The 17,543-nt window shown below is 41.0% G+C and overlaps 1 protein-coding gene across 3 annotated transcripts in view; it reads right to left on the reverse strand.

The window, feature by feature from the left end:
* The window catches only part of rgs19 (regulator of G protein signaling 19), a 94,428-nt gene extending 85,498 nt beyond the window's left edge, over positions 1–8,930 (reverse strand). Inside the window, exons 1-2 of one of the 3 annotated variants that reach the window (XM_068000457.1) lie at positions 8,874–8,930; positions 8,015–8,239 (exon numbers count right to left, since the gene is read on the reverse strand). Coding sequence is in view for 1 of the 3 variants with exons in the window: in XM_068000458.1 (XP_067856559.1) it covers positions 8,015–8,064 (50 nt within the window). In the remaining 2 variants the exon portion in view is untranslated. Of the gene's footprint in view, positions 1–8,014; positions 8,389–8,873 lie in introns of those variants that run through there. The other 2 variants (XM_068000458.1, XM_068000456.1) reach the window with 2 other exon arrangements.
* Positions 8,931–17,543: the final 8,613 nt, after the last annotated feature.

Below are 17,543 nucleotides of genomic sequence, written 5' to 3' on the forward strand. Positions count from 1 at the left end.
CCCAAATCAGTATCCATCTTTCCCACAACTCCATGTTTGAATCTCTCCATTCAGTTTTCCGTTCCCATACCTTTACCTCTGAAGTCCCCCAAAGATATAGCCTTGGCCCCCTCCTATTTCTCATCTACATGCTGCCCCTCGGTGACATAATCGGAAAACACAACCTTCAGGTTCCACATATACGCTAATGACACCTGGCTCCACCTCAACACCACCTCTCTCGACCCCTCCACTGCCTCTGATTTGTCACGCTGCTTGACCCAATGAGCAGAAATTTCCTCCAACTAAATATTGGGAAGACCAAAGCCATTGTCTTCAGTCCCCACCACAAACTCTGTTCCCTAGCCACCGACTCCATCCCTCTCCCAGGCCACTATCTGAGGCCGAACCAGACCGTTCACAACCTTGGTGTCCTATTTGACCCTGAGATGAGCTTCCAACCCCATTTCTGCTCCATCACCAAGACCGCCTACTTCCCCCTCCATAACATCGCCCATCTCCGCCCCTGCGTCAGCTCATCTGCTGCTGAAACCCTCATCCATGCCTTTGTTACTTCTAAACTTGACTAATCCAACGCTCTCTTGGCCAGTCTTTGCACTCTCCATAAACTTGAGCTCATCCAAAACTCTGCTGCCTGTATCCTAACTTACACCAAGTCCCGTTCGTCCATCAACCCTGTGCTCACTGACTCACATTGGCTCCCTGTCCAGCAATGCCTCGATTTTAAAATTCTCATCCTTGTTTTCAAATCCCTCCGTGGCCTCACCCCTGACTATCTATGTAACCTCTTCCAGCCCTACAACCCTCCAAGATCTCTGCGCTCCTCCAATTCTGGCCTCTTGCACATCCTCGATTTTAATCGCTGCACCATTGGTGGCCATGTCATCAGATACCTGGGCCCTAAGCTTTGGAATTCCCTCCCATAACCACTCCTCCTCTTTAACCCTTTCTCTTCCTTTAAGATGCTCCTTAAAACCTACCTCTTTGACCAAGCCTGTCCTAATATCTTCTTATGTGGTTTGGTATCAAATATTGTTTGATAACGCTCCTGTGAAGTGCCTTGGGACGTTTTACTATGTTAAAGGTGCTGTATAAATGCAAAGTTTTTTTTATTCATTCATGGGATGTGGGCATTGCTGGCAAGGCCAGCATTTATTGCCCATCTCTAATTGCCCTGGAGAAGGTCATGGTGAGCCGCCTTTTTGAACCACTGCAGTTGGTGTGGTGAAGGTACTCCCACAGTGCTGATAGGTAGGGAGTTCCAGGATTTTGACCCAGCAACGATGAAGGAACGGCAATATATTTCCAAGTCAGGATGGTGTGTGACTTGGAGGGGAAGTCTCATGCGCCTGCTGCCTTGTCCTTCTAGGTGGTAGAAGTCACAGGTTTGGGAGGTGCTGTCAAAGAAGCCTTGGCGAGTTGCTGCAGTGCATCTTATAGATGTACACACTGCAGCCACGGTGCACCAGTGGTGGAGGGAGTGAATGTTTAAGGTGCTGGATGGGGAGCCAAACAAGCGGGCTGCTTTGTCCTGGTTGGTGTCGAGCTTTTTGAGTGTTGTTGGAGCTGCAATCATCCAGGCAAGTGGAGAGTATTCCACCACACTCCTGACTTGTGCCTTATAGATGATTGAAAGGTTTTGGGGGTTCAAGAGGTGAGTCACTCACTGCAGAACACCCAGCCTCTGACCTGCTCTTGTAGACACGGTATTTATGTGGCTGGACCACTTAAGTTTCTGGTCAAGTTGTTGTTGTTGCCACAGAACTGGAACAGCCCTAATCAAAATCACATATGACATCCTCTGTGACTGTGGAGCATTTTCCCTCCTCATCCTTTCTGCAGCCTTTGACATGGTAAACCTCCTCCAATGCCTTTCCTCTGTTGTCCAGCTCGCTGAGACTGTCCTCATATGGCTCCATTCTTACCTATCCGATCATAGCCAGAGTATCTCCTGCAATTGCTTCTCTTCCCGTCCCCATACTGTTACCTCTGGAGTCCCACAACATCTATCCTTGGCCCCCTCATCTTCCTCATCTACATGCTGCCCCTAGGCAGTGTCATGTGAAGACATAGGGTTAGCTTCCCTATGTACGCCGATGACACCCATTTCCACCTCTCCACCACCTGTCTTGCTCTCTCTCGATCCCTCTGCGCTGTTAGACTGCTTGTTGCTTGTCAGACATCCAATCTTGGATGAGCCGCATGCTCCTCCGGTTAAACGTTGGGCATATTGAAGCCATCGTCTTTGGCTCCTCCCATAAACTCCATATTCTTGCCACCAATTCCATTCCTCTCCCCCGTCACTGTCTCATGTTGAATCAGACTGTTCACAACTTCAGCATCCTATTTAATCCTGAGCTGAGCTACCGAACCCATATCCTCTCCATCATAAAGGCCGCCTACTTCCACCTTCACAACATCATTCACCTTGCCTCAGCCCATCTGCTGCGGAAACCCTCATCCACACCTTTGTCACCTCCAGACTCAACTATTCAAATGCCCTCCTGGATGAACTCCCATTCTCCATGCTCTATAAAACTCTGCCTCCTCTCCCCATATCCTATTCTGTATCAAGTCCTGCTCACACATCACTCTTGTCCTTGCTGATCTACATTGGCTCTTGGTCTCCCAATGCCTCCAATTTAAATTTCTCATCCTTGTGTTTAATATCCCTTCATTGCCTGATCCTTCTCTCTCTCTGTAACCTCATCCAGCTCTACAACCCCCATGACTCTCCAATCCTCTGTCTCTGGCCTCTTGTACACCCACTTCCATTTGCCCCACCATTGGCAGCTGTGCCTTCAGCGCCTAGGCTCCACACTCTGGATGTCACTCCCTAAACCCCTCCACCTCTCCACTTCCCTCTCCTCAAGACCCTCTTTAAAACCCACCTCTTTAAACAAGTTTATTGTCACCCCTCTTAATATTTTCTTCTTCGGCTCAGCGTCCATTTTTGTCTGATTACACTTCCGTGAAGCACCTTGGACGGTTTTTCTATGTTAAAGGCACTATATAAATGCAAGTTGATGTTGTTATTCTTGTTGCTGCTGCTGTACATTTCACACTGAGTTTTAACTGCCATAATCTTGCCCACTTACAAAACTAGGCTTGTAGTCTACAGTTCTGACTAAATATCCTAGCACCGTGTCAACTTTTTAATTGCTTCAACACTTTATGTAAACATTGAAATTGAAGTGTCTAACATTACTACCATGTCCCTTTCTAAATCTCCTTGTGTTAAATCAACTTTCTCAATTTCTATTTCAAGACGTTCCACCTTGTTGTGAAAACAACCACCAATGCAATAGAAAAATTACAATGTTTCAAGCTCCTACATTATTTGTGTTGACTTTGTATGGCTGTCACACAGTCAAAACAAGACCATTTTTACATTTATTTACATCATTAAACTATACAGCATTTAGTAACAAATAAAGCATTTAATAAGAAAATATTGAATTGATTTGTTTAACAAACTGGTTCAATGTCACGAAAAGTTGGAGTAAATAACAAACAACATAAAATTGCATATAAACATTTTGTTACAAAAATACCAGTAAGTTGTATTTCTAAAAGAAACTATCAAAAATTCATACATCACCATGGAAGGGGAATTAAGATATATTAGTACATTGTTTGCAGAATTTGTCACAATTATATAAAATTCTCCACCCTCCCTAAACTTCAGTTCATCCAAAATTCTGCTGGCAGTATCCTATCCTGCATCAAGTCCCGCTAACCCATCACTCCTGTCCTTACTGACCCACATTGGCCCGTGGTCCCCAATGTCTCCAATTTAAAATTCTCATCCTTGTGTTTAAAATCCCTTTATGACCTTGCCTTGTCTGTAACCTCCTCTAGCCCTTAAAACCCCCAGAACTTTCCATTCCTCCGACTGGCCTCCCCCCATTTGTCCAACCATTGGCAGCTGTGCCTTTGACCACCTAGGCCTCACACTCTGGAATTCACTCTCTAAACCTCTCCACCTCCCTCTCCTCAAGACCCTCCTTGAAATCCACCTCTGAGTTCTGAAATGATACTAATTATGTTCTTATATTAAGCTATATCTCTATTTGTTACAATTTAATATATGTATTTTAGAGGAAATATAAAATAAATAAAATTAGTGGGGAATGGTTTAGAGTGATTTTAGTAGAGAATATGACTTGAAAAAGTTGCCATTTTTCAAATAAGTATTATCCCAAAGATATAATAAAACAGAATTAGACCTCTATTGCAACTTATGTAATATAAATCATCTTAACCCTTCAATAATACGCCCAGCTTTCTCTGTTATTTTTGTGATCTTCAGCTCTGTAGTTTATCACTGTAACCTTCAACTACACTCAGTATCTAACATACCATACTTTGAAACTGAGATTGGAAAGTTCAGTTAAAATGAAGAAAATATTGAAGGCTAGAAATTATTGTTGGCATTTTTAGCAGACAAAAACTTAATGTATTCATATGACAGTCCTCTGTTTGTAATTTTAACAATGATGTTAACTCATTTATTTCAAATGATTAACCCCCTCTGTTACAACAGTAGAATGTTGTATGAATGCATAAAGTGCTTCTCTGCTAATACCACGAACAATAATTCCTAGCTTTAAGTTGAATATTTGCTGGACCCTCCTTTAGAAAAGGAGAAATCACCATTAATTGCAAATAATATCTGCAAAGTATACTTCAGAAAATGTTATGTTGTAAATGTTACTTTTCTCTTCATTTCAAATCGACAAATTACAACAGATTTTAAAAACCTGAAAGGGGGTGCGATATAATTAAGTTTGAAGCTACATTTAACCAATATTCTCATCCTTGTGTTCAAATCCCTCCATAGCCTCGCCCTTCCCCATCTCTGCAACCTCTACCAGCCCTACAACCTTCCGAGATCGCAATGCTCCTCCAATTCTTGCCTCTTGCGCATCCCCAATTTTAATCGCTCCACCATTGGCGGCCGTGCCTTCAACTGCCTAAGCACTAAACTCTGGAATTCCCTCCCTAAACCTCTCCGCCTCTCTACCTCTCCTCCTTTAAATCGCTGCTTAAAGCCTATCTCTCTGAACAAGCTTTTGGTCACTTGTCCTAATATCTCCTTATGTGGCTCAGTGTCAAGTTTTGTTTGATAACGCTCCTGTAAAGTGCCTTGGGATGTTTTACTACGTTAAAGGCGTTATATAAATGCAAGTTGTTGTACTGATCAGATGTTAACATTTCATTCATAATGTTTTATGAATGAAATATTACCACCTGACCTACTGATTTCTTGCAATGTCAGGTGTTCTTAATATCGCTGGAGGAATTCGGAATACATCATTTATTCTACAGATGAACAAGGCCTGATTAGTCAAGAGTGAGCTATAGAGAGCTTCATCATTTGGGCATATGGATTACACAATTTGTCAGTGAGACTACTACTTGTGCAACAAATGTATTATGCAATTAAACATGAAAACCAACATGTTGAGTAAATTGCACAAATGACTTAATTTTGTTAACGCATACAGATACAATTTTATCATCACACCGGGCCCAGACCCCTTCATTGTTCAAACCATTTAACAGAGTCAATACAAATGCATGTAACAAAAATTTGGATTACACCATATGTATTCTCCACTTTAAACTGCTCCAGCCTAAACTGATGCTGAGTTCTTTCCTTGAGCAATTTTGTATACAAATAAGAAGTGGTGCATTTTACTGAAATAATGATTATGTTTGATGGTGAGATACACTTATTAAACTTACAAAGGATTGGTTAAAAAAAGTATCATAAATGTTAAAAAGCACAGCTGCTGGAAATCTAAGCAAAAACAGAAAATACTGGCAACATTTAGGAGGTCAGGCAGCATCTCAGTTTTGAAGAAAGGTCTGCACACTAAATGTTAACTGTCTTGTTCTCTCCACAGATACTACCTGACCTTCTAATAAATGGTTATTAACTTTAAATGTATTTCTTGCCTTTTTCTGTCATTTTTAAACTGTTGTTTAATTGACATTATTGAAAAAACTGGCTTGAATGAGTTTCTGAGCCCAAATATATTTATAATAAGTAGACACAGTCAATAATTCAGGATACTACAATGATCAAGTCTTTTCAACTCCATATTTTAATTCAGTTCTCTTCCACTGTCTGGCTTGGTAACTCCTTCATGACAGTTTCCTAAATGCCATCAGCAGCCAATGTTTTAACATAAATATTCAACATAAAGTAAAAAGATAGAAAAATGAATCTTAAACAAATCAAGATTATGTTCAACTTACAAAAACATTTTTAAAAGTATAGTGGGATTGAAATTCTATGTTTTGGGAAGGAGAATCTACAAGAGCTCAGTGTTTCTTTCACCTCAATGCTGTTACACCCAAGTGCTGCAATAATTTTTTTGAGAGATGACCAGCATAACCATGTGATATTGGTTTCCCCAACAGCTTTACTGAGACAATATGCATCTTTAGTTACAAGTGCCAAAACACTTTCGAGAGTATATTTGTATCTTAGAAATGGAGTAAGCAAATATGTTGGGCTCATTCGAAATTGCAGGCTAAGTCATTGGTTTGCCAAAGTGAACAAATTCAAAGCATACAATAGCACCGTGGAATACCCACACTTGACTGTACTCATACCCATGCACCCTGTCATCACATTGTGTTAAATGTGTGCATGTACTCTCATAATTTTGTTCTTCTTCACTTAAGAAATAACTAGACCTACAGTAATCCCAAATGTCAACACTACACATATGACACATTAGTGACAACCTCTCTAAGGAAAGATGCTTGTATAACTGCTTGGCCTGGAGAGTAATCCATAAGACCTACTATTCATCAGCAAAATTGAATACAGTAGAAGCTCTATTTGAATATCCTCAAATAACTGCCGAGTAAGTTTGTGCATTGAGAAACATCGACATGCACACCTATAGCCACGGGAACTTGTAGTAGCACGAAAGTGCCTTGCACTTTACAAAATCTCAGTGCTGAGGTATTTCTGCAATTTCCCCTCCCTCCCGTTTCATTGCAGCTGCTACGATTTCCACATCACCGTTATTTTGACGGTGGCCCGTTCTTTTCCGAACAATCAACCCTCCCCCACGTTTTAGCATACATACACTAATCTCATTACTTCATTGACTGGTATATTTTGTATCAAACAAATGAAGGGTTTGCAACAAAACCTAAAGGTTTTGGGAGCCTAAATCAGAACTTGAAGCACCAGGCAATTTGACTACAAATGGGCACTTGACAGATCTTATAAAATTTTGCTCAGGTTGAAAGGTCTTGGGGTGGAGGGGTGTAGCTGATGCTCGTGTTTGGATGCAAATCAATGCACGGGCGCGAGTTGAGCGCCACACGCGTAGCCTCGTGCTGGACCGCGGCGCCGACACGAGCCCGGCTTCAGGCAGCAGCCACAGGTAGGAGAAGCGCGCAGCCTCCTGGAGTCGGAACCAACATCAAACGTCACCGTATCAAAAGTGCGGCAACTTATAACCCTGCGCGTTACCTTTTTACTTCAAACCTGCAACTTGACACAACACAGAACCGAGTCGACCTGCTTAAAAAAAAACTGTGGCAATTGAAAACAGAGATTGGCAAATTGTGGAGGTTTTTGAAACAAAATATCGGTGCTCTTACTATTGGGGGGCATGCAGCAAATGCTAGGAGATAGTTCTGCATTTTATGGTGCACAGGTTAACGCACAAGAAGTGTTAACTGACACACAAAAAAATCAACACAACGTTGGAAGATAATGAATGTAACACCACACTTGTATTTCTATAGGAATATTCCTATATATTTTTTTTAATAACCATATAAACATCTAAAATGATTTGTTATTTTCCGGTAACGCTGTGTATAGTGACCTGCACTACACAAAAGGAAGACTTGTCAGACTGAGATCTGGAGCGGATACATCTCTCGGGCTTAGCCTTAGAATGAACAGATCCAATCCTTGTCAAATACATGATTTTTTTTTCAAATGCCAGCAAGCAAACATGAAGATAATACTCACAGTTTTTCATTAAAATTCGGTGTATCACTGTTTCGTTTTCTTAAGCACATCCGTTTTTTTTTAAGTCAGATCGACACCCAGGGCGGCTGGCATAGATCCGCTGCGCATGCGTTTCAAAGCGATTGACTTCTCGCAATTGTGTGGTTGTACGTCAGAGTCTCAGTCGAAGATCTTTAACAGGCTTTTTTCCAGGTCTCAGTGTTTTAGCAGCTTTCCTAATACGTTCTGTTAACAACATGTAGCAAATGAAAGTTTTCCACTTTCAGTTCTGTTGCATTTAAAAAGCCTTCAAAATAGACACTCGTGGGACAAGAATTGGACGCTATTTTTTTTGTGAAAAACATATAATTCTTTAAGAAGTTAAGGAAGGAAGATAACAGGGTGCGTTTCGATTTTCTGGCGCAACTGATTTCAGGGCAGAGTAACATCCTACGTGATGACCGATGCGTATATTTAAAGTGAAGTGAAAGCAAATTCAGTTAAAACTAGAGACATGTATAATTAAACGCCAGAAAACAGCTTCACCCAGCTTCTTTTGTGTGGAAGTTTTGCGTTATACAACAAGACTCAATCAAAAGAACAAAAGCTCCTCAGAAATAAAGGAAAGGAAATATTTAAAAATAGATCTGTTATTGATACTATTTGAATATATATAGATCTGAAAAATATAGATTCCCTTCTTTGCTACATATCGATTTGCATATACCCAAGGAATCCCTTTTCATCCGAGCAGAACTATAAACAGTTCTAAAAATGTCAACGCCAATACCAACATAAACCAGAAGCGATAAAAGACAAAACAGTTCATCCAATCACTCATAAATGTATGAATTATTGGTATAATTAACGATGCACTTACACTCCACAAGTTTATCATAGGGGGCTTCTCACCAACACTAAACTTAGTGTGAAATGGATGTTAATGCCCGTACTGACTCCATTGGAAAAGAGAGTAACACTACCTCCTCCTGGAAGTGTCAGGTAGCGAGAGCCCTGACACCAGATTCAGACTGTAGTTACATTATAACTGCAGGGTCCTGCTGAGCCAACCCACCCGACAGTTACAGTATAAATGCACCCGAGTCTAATTGTATTTGTATATGTATTGTGTTGATCTTACTAATAGATCCTTAAAAGAAAACGGTTAACATACATGTCTACGTAAGACCATTTTCATTTGTTTTTAGTATATATGCGTGCAGTCAAAACAACTTATTTACGATGCTATGTTTTTTAAAATTTATTTTAGATTATTGTGGTGCTGATTCTGTTTAAAAGGGACTAAACGGTAGGACGGGGCGATATACGTGTTACGTGTGTTCATAACGACACGAAAAGGTATTTTTCCAGGCTGTTTGAACAGCTTCCATTATCACCAAATAAGCGTTGCGTACCAACGACTTGATCTCCAGGCATCAATTTTTGTCAGTAAAAAAATATTTTTACTTGTCTTGCGTTAAAATACAATACAGCAATTTAATATAGTACAAAGAATAATGTGTAATCTCAGAATTAGCGCTGCATGTTTCAACTATTCGAGAAAGATGCCCCACTTCGATCTTACCTGGTGTGCGTATTCTTAATGTATAATTTGAAGTCGCTATTTGCATATATCTAACTACATTAGATCACCTGCTGTTGAAAGTATTGGCAAAATATTTGCACTTTCAGAGACACAAACCACGCCAGTGGCTACTTCGACAATGGCTAATGAATTAGTATTTTAGTTCCTCAAGAGTTTTAAATTTTAACTTACATAATCATTGCAACATTAAGATGCAAGGCACTTCTGGTAAAAACTGTTCACTATTATATTTATACATTGCTCTAACATTTCAGCAGTCTTTTATTTATAAAATAAATGCCAGTCTTAGCAAAGCATGTTCAATATGTTACAATTTATCGGCTTCGTTCCTTATCTCCGACCAAAATTGGATACGAAATGCCTGAATTAAATTCCAAATTCATTTAACAAATGCACAAATTCTGTCACCACTTTACGGTCAATAAATGTTTTTTTTAGTTTCAGACTTTCAGGCTTTTGTCTTTAGTCACAGAAGGTGGCGCCAGACACCACAAATAAACCCTGCAACTAATTAACCATGGACAAGTCGATAACCCCAAATATTTCAAAGCTAAATTACTGCATTGTTTTCCGATCTTTTTAATAGGTCTTATGATTCGAAAAGGGTGTGTGTGTGCGATTGGGAAACGATGAAAAGATAGGCAAAAAAGTAAAAACGTGTTTACGGGTGTTCCTGCTTGGGGTGGTGGGGGTGAAGGGAGGGGGAGGAGTGAAGGGGTTGAGGGGAGGGAATAAAGGGAGAAGGAGGGATTGGGGAGAGGGTGGAGAAAGAGGGGGATAGGGGGTTTGGGGTAGTGTGAGCTACAGGGAGGAAGGAGGGGAGCTAGAGGTACTGTGCATGTACTTGTTTGGGGGAGGGAGGAGTACTGTGTGTGTGTGAGAGGTAGGGTGGTGGGTAGGGAGGAGTGAGAGAGGAGTGTCATAATAGGTACAGCACAGGAGGAAGCCATTTGGCTTATCGTGCCTGGTGTTTGAAAGAGCTATCCAATTAGTCCCACTGCCTTGCTCTATCCCCTTCAAGTATTTATTCAATTCCCATTTGAAGGTTACTATTGAATCTGCTTCCACCACGCTTTCAGGCAGTGCATGCCAGATCATTATAACTCGCGGCATAAAAAAATGTTTCCTCGTGTCGCCTCTGGCTCTTTTGCTGATCACCTTAAATCTGTGACCTCTCGTTACTGACCTGTCTGCCACTGGAAACAGTTTCTCCTTATTTACTCTGTCAAAACTGTTCATGATTTTGAACACCTCTATCAAATCTCCCCTTAACCTTCTCTGTTCTAAGAAGAACAATGTGCTCCCTCATCCTTGGTACCAGTCTAGTAAATCTCTTCTGCACCCTCTCTAAGGCCTTGACAGCCTTCCTAAAGTGTGGTGCCCAGAATTGAATACAATACTCCAACTAAGGCCTAACCAGTGTTTTATAAAGGTTTAGCATAACTTCCTTGCTTTTGTACTCTATACCTCTTTTAATAAAGCCCAGGATCCCACATACTTTTTTAACAGCCTCCTCAACTTGTCCTGCCACCTTCAAAGATTTATGTATGTGCACCCCCAGGTCTCTCTGTTCCAGCACACCCTTTAAAATTGTACCATTTAGTTTATATTGCCTGTCCTCATTCTTCCTACCACAATGCATCACTTCACACTTCTCTGCGTTAAATTTCATCTGCCATGTGTCTGCCCATTTCACCAGTCTGTCTATGTCCTCCTGAAGTCTGTTACTATCCTCCACATTGATTCTATATTTCCGAGTTTTGTGTCATCTGCAATCTTTGAAATTATACCCTCTATACCCAAGTCCAGGTCATTAATATTTATCAAAAAGAGCAGTGGTCCTAATACCGACCTTTGGAGAACACAACTCTATACTTCTCTCCGGTATGAAAAACAACCTTTCATCACTATTCTCTGCTTTCTGTCCCTCAGCCAATTTTGTATCCATGCTGCCACTGTCCCTTTAATCCCACGGGCTTTAATTTTGCTAACAAGTCTATTATGTGGTACTTTATGAAATGTCTTTTGAAAGTCCATGTACACAACATCAACCCTCTCCGTTACTTCATCAAGGAACTCAAGTTTGTCAAACACAATTTTCCTTTAACAAGTCCGTGCTGACTTTCATTTATTAGCCCATACTTTTCCAAGTGCCAATTAATTTTGTCCCAGATTATTGTCCCTAAAAGTTTCCCCACCACCGATGTTAGGTTGACTGGCCAGTAATTGCCAGGTTTATCCCTCTCCCCTTTTTTGAACAAGGGTGTGACATTTGCAATCCTCCAGTTCTCTGGCACCGTCCCCATATCTAAGGAGAATTGGAAGATTGTGGCCAGAGCTTCTGCAATTTCCACCCTTAATTCCATCTGTAATTTAGGATGCATGCCATCTGGACCGGGTGACTTTTCTACTTTGAATACTGCCAATCTTTTAAGTACCTTCTCTTTATCTATTTTTATCCTATCCAATATCGCTACAACCTCCTCTTTTACTGCTACCATGGCAGCATCCTCTTCTCTAGTGAAGTATTCATTTAGTACCTCAATAATGCCCTCTGCCTCTACAAGAAGATCCGCTTTTTTGTCCATAATCGGTCCCACCCTTCCTTTGACTACCCTTTTACTATTTACATGTTTATAAAAGATTTTTGGGCTCCCTTTTATGTTAACTGCTAATCTCTTTTCATTCTCTCTGTCCCTTTTATTCCCTTTTTTAGATCTCCTCTGTACTATCTTTATTCATCCTGGTTCTCTACTGTTTTATGAACCTTACATTCATCATAAGCCTCCTTTTTCTGTTTCATTTGTCTGTGTGTGTGTGTGTGTGTGTTGGGGGGGGGGAGAGGATGAGGAGTCCTGCAACTAAAATTGATGATGGCTATGGAAAAGGTATAAAAGAAAACAAAACATAATTGGTTACAGAATAAATTGGATGACAACAATCAGCATTGCGACAATGGTTACCTCCAATACTTACATTTTCTATAAAGGTTTACTAATGATAGGAGCATTTTGATCTGCAAATACAGTCTAATGACCTTGTAAGCTGGATGTTTCTGTAACAAGACTCATTTTACCATGATAAATCCAAGTTAAAAATAAATATTGACCTCAGGGCTGATGAAAAAGCTTTTTTGCAAGTTAAAAGGGTATGGTCTCTACCACCTTGTAATATCATTAGACTCGTTTCTGACTTCACATACCATTTTAATTAGCAGATTTACAAATGCTATGAGTTTGGCAGCACTTTCGAGTGAAACCCAAAGCAGTAGATAACCAAGTATTGCCTCATCAACAACAATTTGAAGGTATTGTGGTTCAGTAATTGTCGCTGTGTATTGTCATTGGTTAGATTAAACACCACCAGAGAAATTTCTTCTGATTACTGTGTGTTAGCAACATTGAAAACAGAGTGTGAAGATTTCCTCTTTTGGCTTAGTTTTAGAGCAATTGTAAACCCATGGATTTTGAACATTTTTAGAAAATCTATATAGTTTCGAAAGCATCTCCTATATACCTGTACTTGAAATCATTACCATAATTTAATTTTTTATGCAGCAATAGATTTGCTTAGATCATCATGACAAAGACTAACACCAGAAGTTGCTACATTAGTCATTGGTTTGTGTTTTTAGCATTGGTACAGAATCTTGTTTATTTGGAAAATAGAAGATATATAATGACTACTGGTGTAATGTATCAAAAATATAGTGCCTTTCACATCCTCAGGATGTCCCAAACTGCTTTACAGTCAATGAATTATGAACATATGTAGCAGAAGAAACTAATTGGAACTATGGAAGTCCCAGGTTTTGATCAATAAGTTTATAATATTTTCTACGATTTAATGTGGATACGTCCTAAGAGTGGCACCCATCATAGTCCAGGATTGCAGCTTAATGTGTGTCATCTCTCTATATTTGGATTGGTATGGTTACAATTCTTCTAGATGTAACATCACACTGGTTCCTGAGGCACTTCAATTGTAAAATAAATACATTAAATCAACAAAGGTCAGGTATGGAAAGAAATCACATCCTACAGTTAGGTGAATCCAATACAGAAATAATGAATGAACTGTGTTAAATCTGTATTTTACAAATATTCTTACTGTGTAGCTTATCTTTAATGTAGCGAGTTTAATGGGATCAATTCAATTTGTAATATTGTGGAAATTGAAAGCCAGAGTGTAAGAAACAGTTAAAACTTTGTGACTCCATGACTATTGTCAATTTCTCTTTTATTTCGATAATGCGTTTTGTTCAATTTCTGTAAAAAAATAACCTGTGACTTGCCAGCCTAGTTGGAATAAAAGTGGCATAAAGGACTGGCACAGGATGAGTCATGACTGCTGTCAGGATAGTCATGATGTGGAGATGCCGGTGATGGACTGGGGTTGACAATTGTAAACAATTTTACAACACCAAGTTATAGTCCAGCAATTTTATTTTAAATTCACAAGCTTTCGGAGATTTTCTCCTTCCTCAGGCAAATGTTTAGTGGGCACAGACCTGCGTGATGCACTGCCTGCGGTCGCAAACCAATTATACTTTGAGGAAGTGGAATCCCTTATGATTGATAAAGATGCCAGGCTGGTGTTAGGGAACAAGCAAAGCAACATAGATGCAGTCAATGGCACCTTGCATCCTGGGGAAGCCCACCATGTAAGCGAAGCCTAGTGCTCTCTTGTCCTGCTTTGCTCTGTCCAAAGGGAAGGAGAAGTAAGTGTTTCTCATGGTGTAGAAAGCCTTTGTGACCTCCCTGATACATTGGTGCATTGCGAATGGTGAGATGTTGCTAATGTCACCTGTTGAAGCCTGAAAGGAGACCGTGGCATAAAAGTTGAGGGTGACAGGCAGTACGGTCCATGCCCTGGTTTGAGTCTGTAGTTGAGGCTGAAGCAGGTGAAATAGCTCGGTGACAGACTCCTTGGTGAAGTGAAGGCACCTGAGACATTGCTCCTGAGTAAAGCTCCCTGAATACCTGCTGTGGACATGGTCTCCTGTGCAGTGCCCTCCTCCTCATCCCTGTTCTATCAACTTCTTCTGCTCTGTGGTGTCTTCCTTGCTGCTCCCCCTTGTACTCCAGCCCCAAAGGCAGCTCTACCAGATCATCCATGAATACACAATGAATGGGAAGACCCTAGGCAAGACAGAGGGTCAGAGGGATCTTGGTGTGCAAGTTCACAGATCCCTGAAGGCGGCGGAACAGGTAGATAAGGTGGTAAAGAAGGCATATGGGATACTTGCCTTTATTAGCTGAGGCATAGAATATAAGAGCAAGGAGGTTATGATGGAGCTGTATAAAACACTGGTTAGGCCACAGCTGGAGTACTGTGTGCAGTTCTGGTCGCCGCACTACTGGAAGGATGTGATCGCTTTGGAGAGGGTGCAGAGGAGATTCACCAGGATGTTACCAGGGCTGGAGCGCTTCAGCTATGAAGAGAGACTGGGAAGATTGGGTTTGTTTTCCTTGGAGCAGAGGAGGCTGAGGGGGGACATGATTGAGGTGTACAAAATTATGAGGGGCATAGATAGGATGGATACTAAGGAGCTTTTTCCCTTCGTTGAGGGTTCTATAACAAGGGGGCATAGATTCAAGGTAAAAGGCGGGAGGTTTAGAGGGGATTTGAGAGAACTTTTTCACCCAGAGGGTGGTTGGAGTCTGGAACTCACTGCCTGAGAGGGTTGTGGAGGCAGGAACCCTCACAACATTCAGGAAGCATTTGGATGAGCACTTGAAATGCCATAGCATACAAGGCTACGGACCAAATGCTGGAATATGGGATTAGATTAGACTGGGCTTGATGGCCGGCGCGGACACGATGGGCCGAAGGGCCTCTATCCGTGCTGTATAACTCTATCTATGACTCTACTGCCAAGCTATCTCTGAAGCAGCCAACAACAGTACAACACCAGCAAAACCTAGCTCTGTTTAGACAAAGTGAACTTTCCAGAGTGATAAAACACACCAAGAAACATCCAGAAGTTATCCAGTGGCCTGAAATGACAAACCAGCAACTATCCTATAAGTACTGCACGGTCCCTTTAAATAGGGCTGTTGAGGGGTCCTTTCTGCCAGTTAGAGCCACGTGTTGCTATGCAAGTTCAGCACCTGGGCAAGCAATGCGCTGGGGTATACCGATATCGAAAATGGGTTCTGCAAGAAGCGGAGGACCCTAATTTAAATAAGATAATTCTGCTGTTTGCATAATCTGGATGCGCGCTGCTGACGCCAACGTATCTACCTACACCAATGTGGCGGGCGGCGCACTACCAGCTTGTAACGAGCATGCGCTTCCTGCCCACCATATTAGAAGGTTAGGAGGCCGTTCAGCACCTTTAAAACAGGAGGTGCATGGCCGAATTGCTAGGCCATGGTGTGGAATTCAAAACAGAGTCTTGATTATGAGACAAAACCTAGCTCAAAAGTGCAAGTTACTGAATTATCAAGTCAGTGAGAAATTACTGTGGGTGGATTGAGAGGTACTGGAGAAGTAGTGGGAGTAGAGGTGAAGGGGAAAATTTGTCTTTACTCAGACAAGTTAATCTGACAATGAATCAGGCTGTAAAATGGCTGACACTTGTAACTGTTATGAATGAGATATATATACAGCATTATAAGATAGGAACCACTGCCCCAGACTAAAGTCTTGTTACTGACAAAGAGATTATGAGCTATACAATCAAGCACAAGCTCCATAAAATCATGCATTAGATCTACAAAATGTTTAGGTCAAATGGGTGGATCAGTGATTTAGCGTAAAAAAACTTATAAATTTAAAATCCTAAAAAATGCAAGTTTATTCTGGTTGTAACAAAACATGAGCACAATATTGAAAATTTGCAAGTTTAATCATCTCTATTTGTGAGTTAATCATACAAAATTATTCTGATCTTATTATATGAGTAGCAATTGCAAAGCCCCACCTGTTTATCTCCAACATCAAATCACAGGAAACATCTTGCAGTTAGGGACAGCAGATCAGTAAGATCTGTATCTCTTAACTGCATGCTGTTATCATAAGGTTAAGACTAAAATATTCAGGTCACAGAGCTAAAGTAATTGTTGCCTCAGTAAAATTACTACAAATATATTGTAAACTTCAATTGTACAACTTTTCTTATTTTGCCAAGTGCAGCCATTGGCAAGGTTATTTTAGAGCTACTCAATTTAACAAGCAAAAGCAATACTTCCTGTTTTAAGGCACTCATACTGATTCAATTACATCAGGACTCTTATGGCAAATATCACCACTTTTGTGTGTTCACTGAAACAGGAAATCCTCTTGCAGAAGGCTATATTTTTTCATTCATGGTATAGTATTGTAGCTTGCACTGTTTGTGAGAGTGTCTTTTGCATGATTTAAAAATACATACCACCAGTGATCTGTTATTTTAACTAGTGAATTAGTTTTGTCAAATCATGTAGGACTTTGATGACAGACTGAACTGTATGGGGGTTATATTGGATAACACCCGAAAATGGGCGTAGGGCTCGCGGTGCATGATTAACATGTGCCTGTTCGTTGCGGTGCAGGCAGCTACCTACACTGTGGATTGGCTGCCTGCATCAGCAAGGGGCCCTGATATCATGAATGGCTAGCACTACTTAAAGGCAGCCCGTACCTCTTAAAGGGAAGGTGCTCTGTGGCTGCAGGAAGTGCTGGAAGTCCATTGGGAAGTAAATCTGTGCTGGAATATAGTGAAGAATGGCTGCGCCTGTGAGAAAGTGTGCACCATGGTTCTCGGATGATGCACCAGAGGCCTTTGTGGAAGAGGTGGACAGAAGGAGGAGCATCCTCTATCTGCAGGGGGGCAGGAGGCCCTCCAGACATATGCTCAAGAGGCAGAGGGAGGAAGTAGTGGATGAGGTCAAGGCCAGGAGCATAGTGCCAAGAACATGGATGCAGTGCAGGAAGAAGTGCAATGATTTGACGAGAGTG

This window comes from Heptranchias perlo, chromosome 19 (assembly GCF_035084215.1).
Source record: "Heptranchias perlo isolate sHepPer1 chromosome 19, sHepPer1.hap1, whole genome shotgun sequence".
Taxonomy (NCBI): Eukaryota; Metazoa; Chordata; class Chondrichthyes; order Hexanchiformes; family Hexanchidae; genus Heptranchias; species Heptranchias perlo.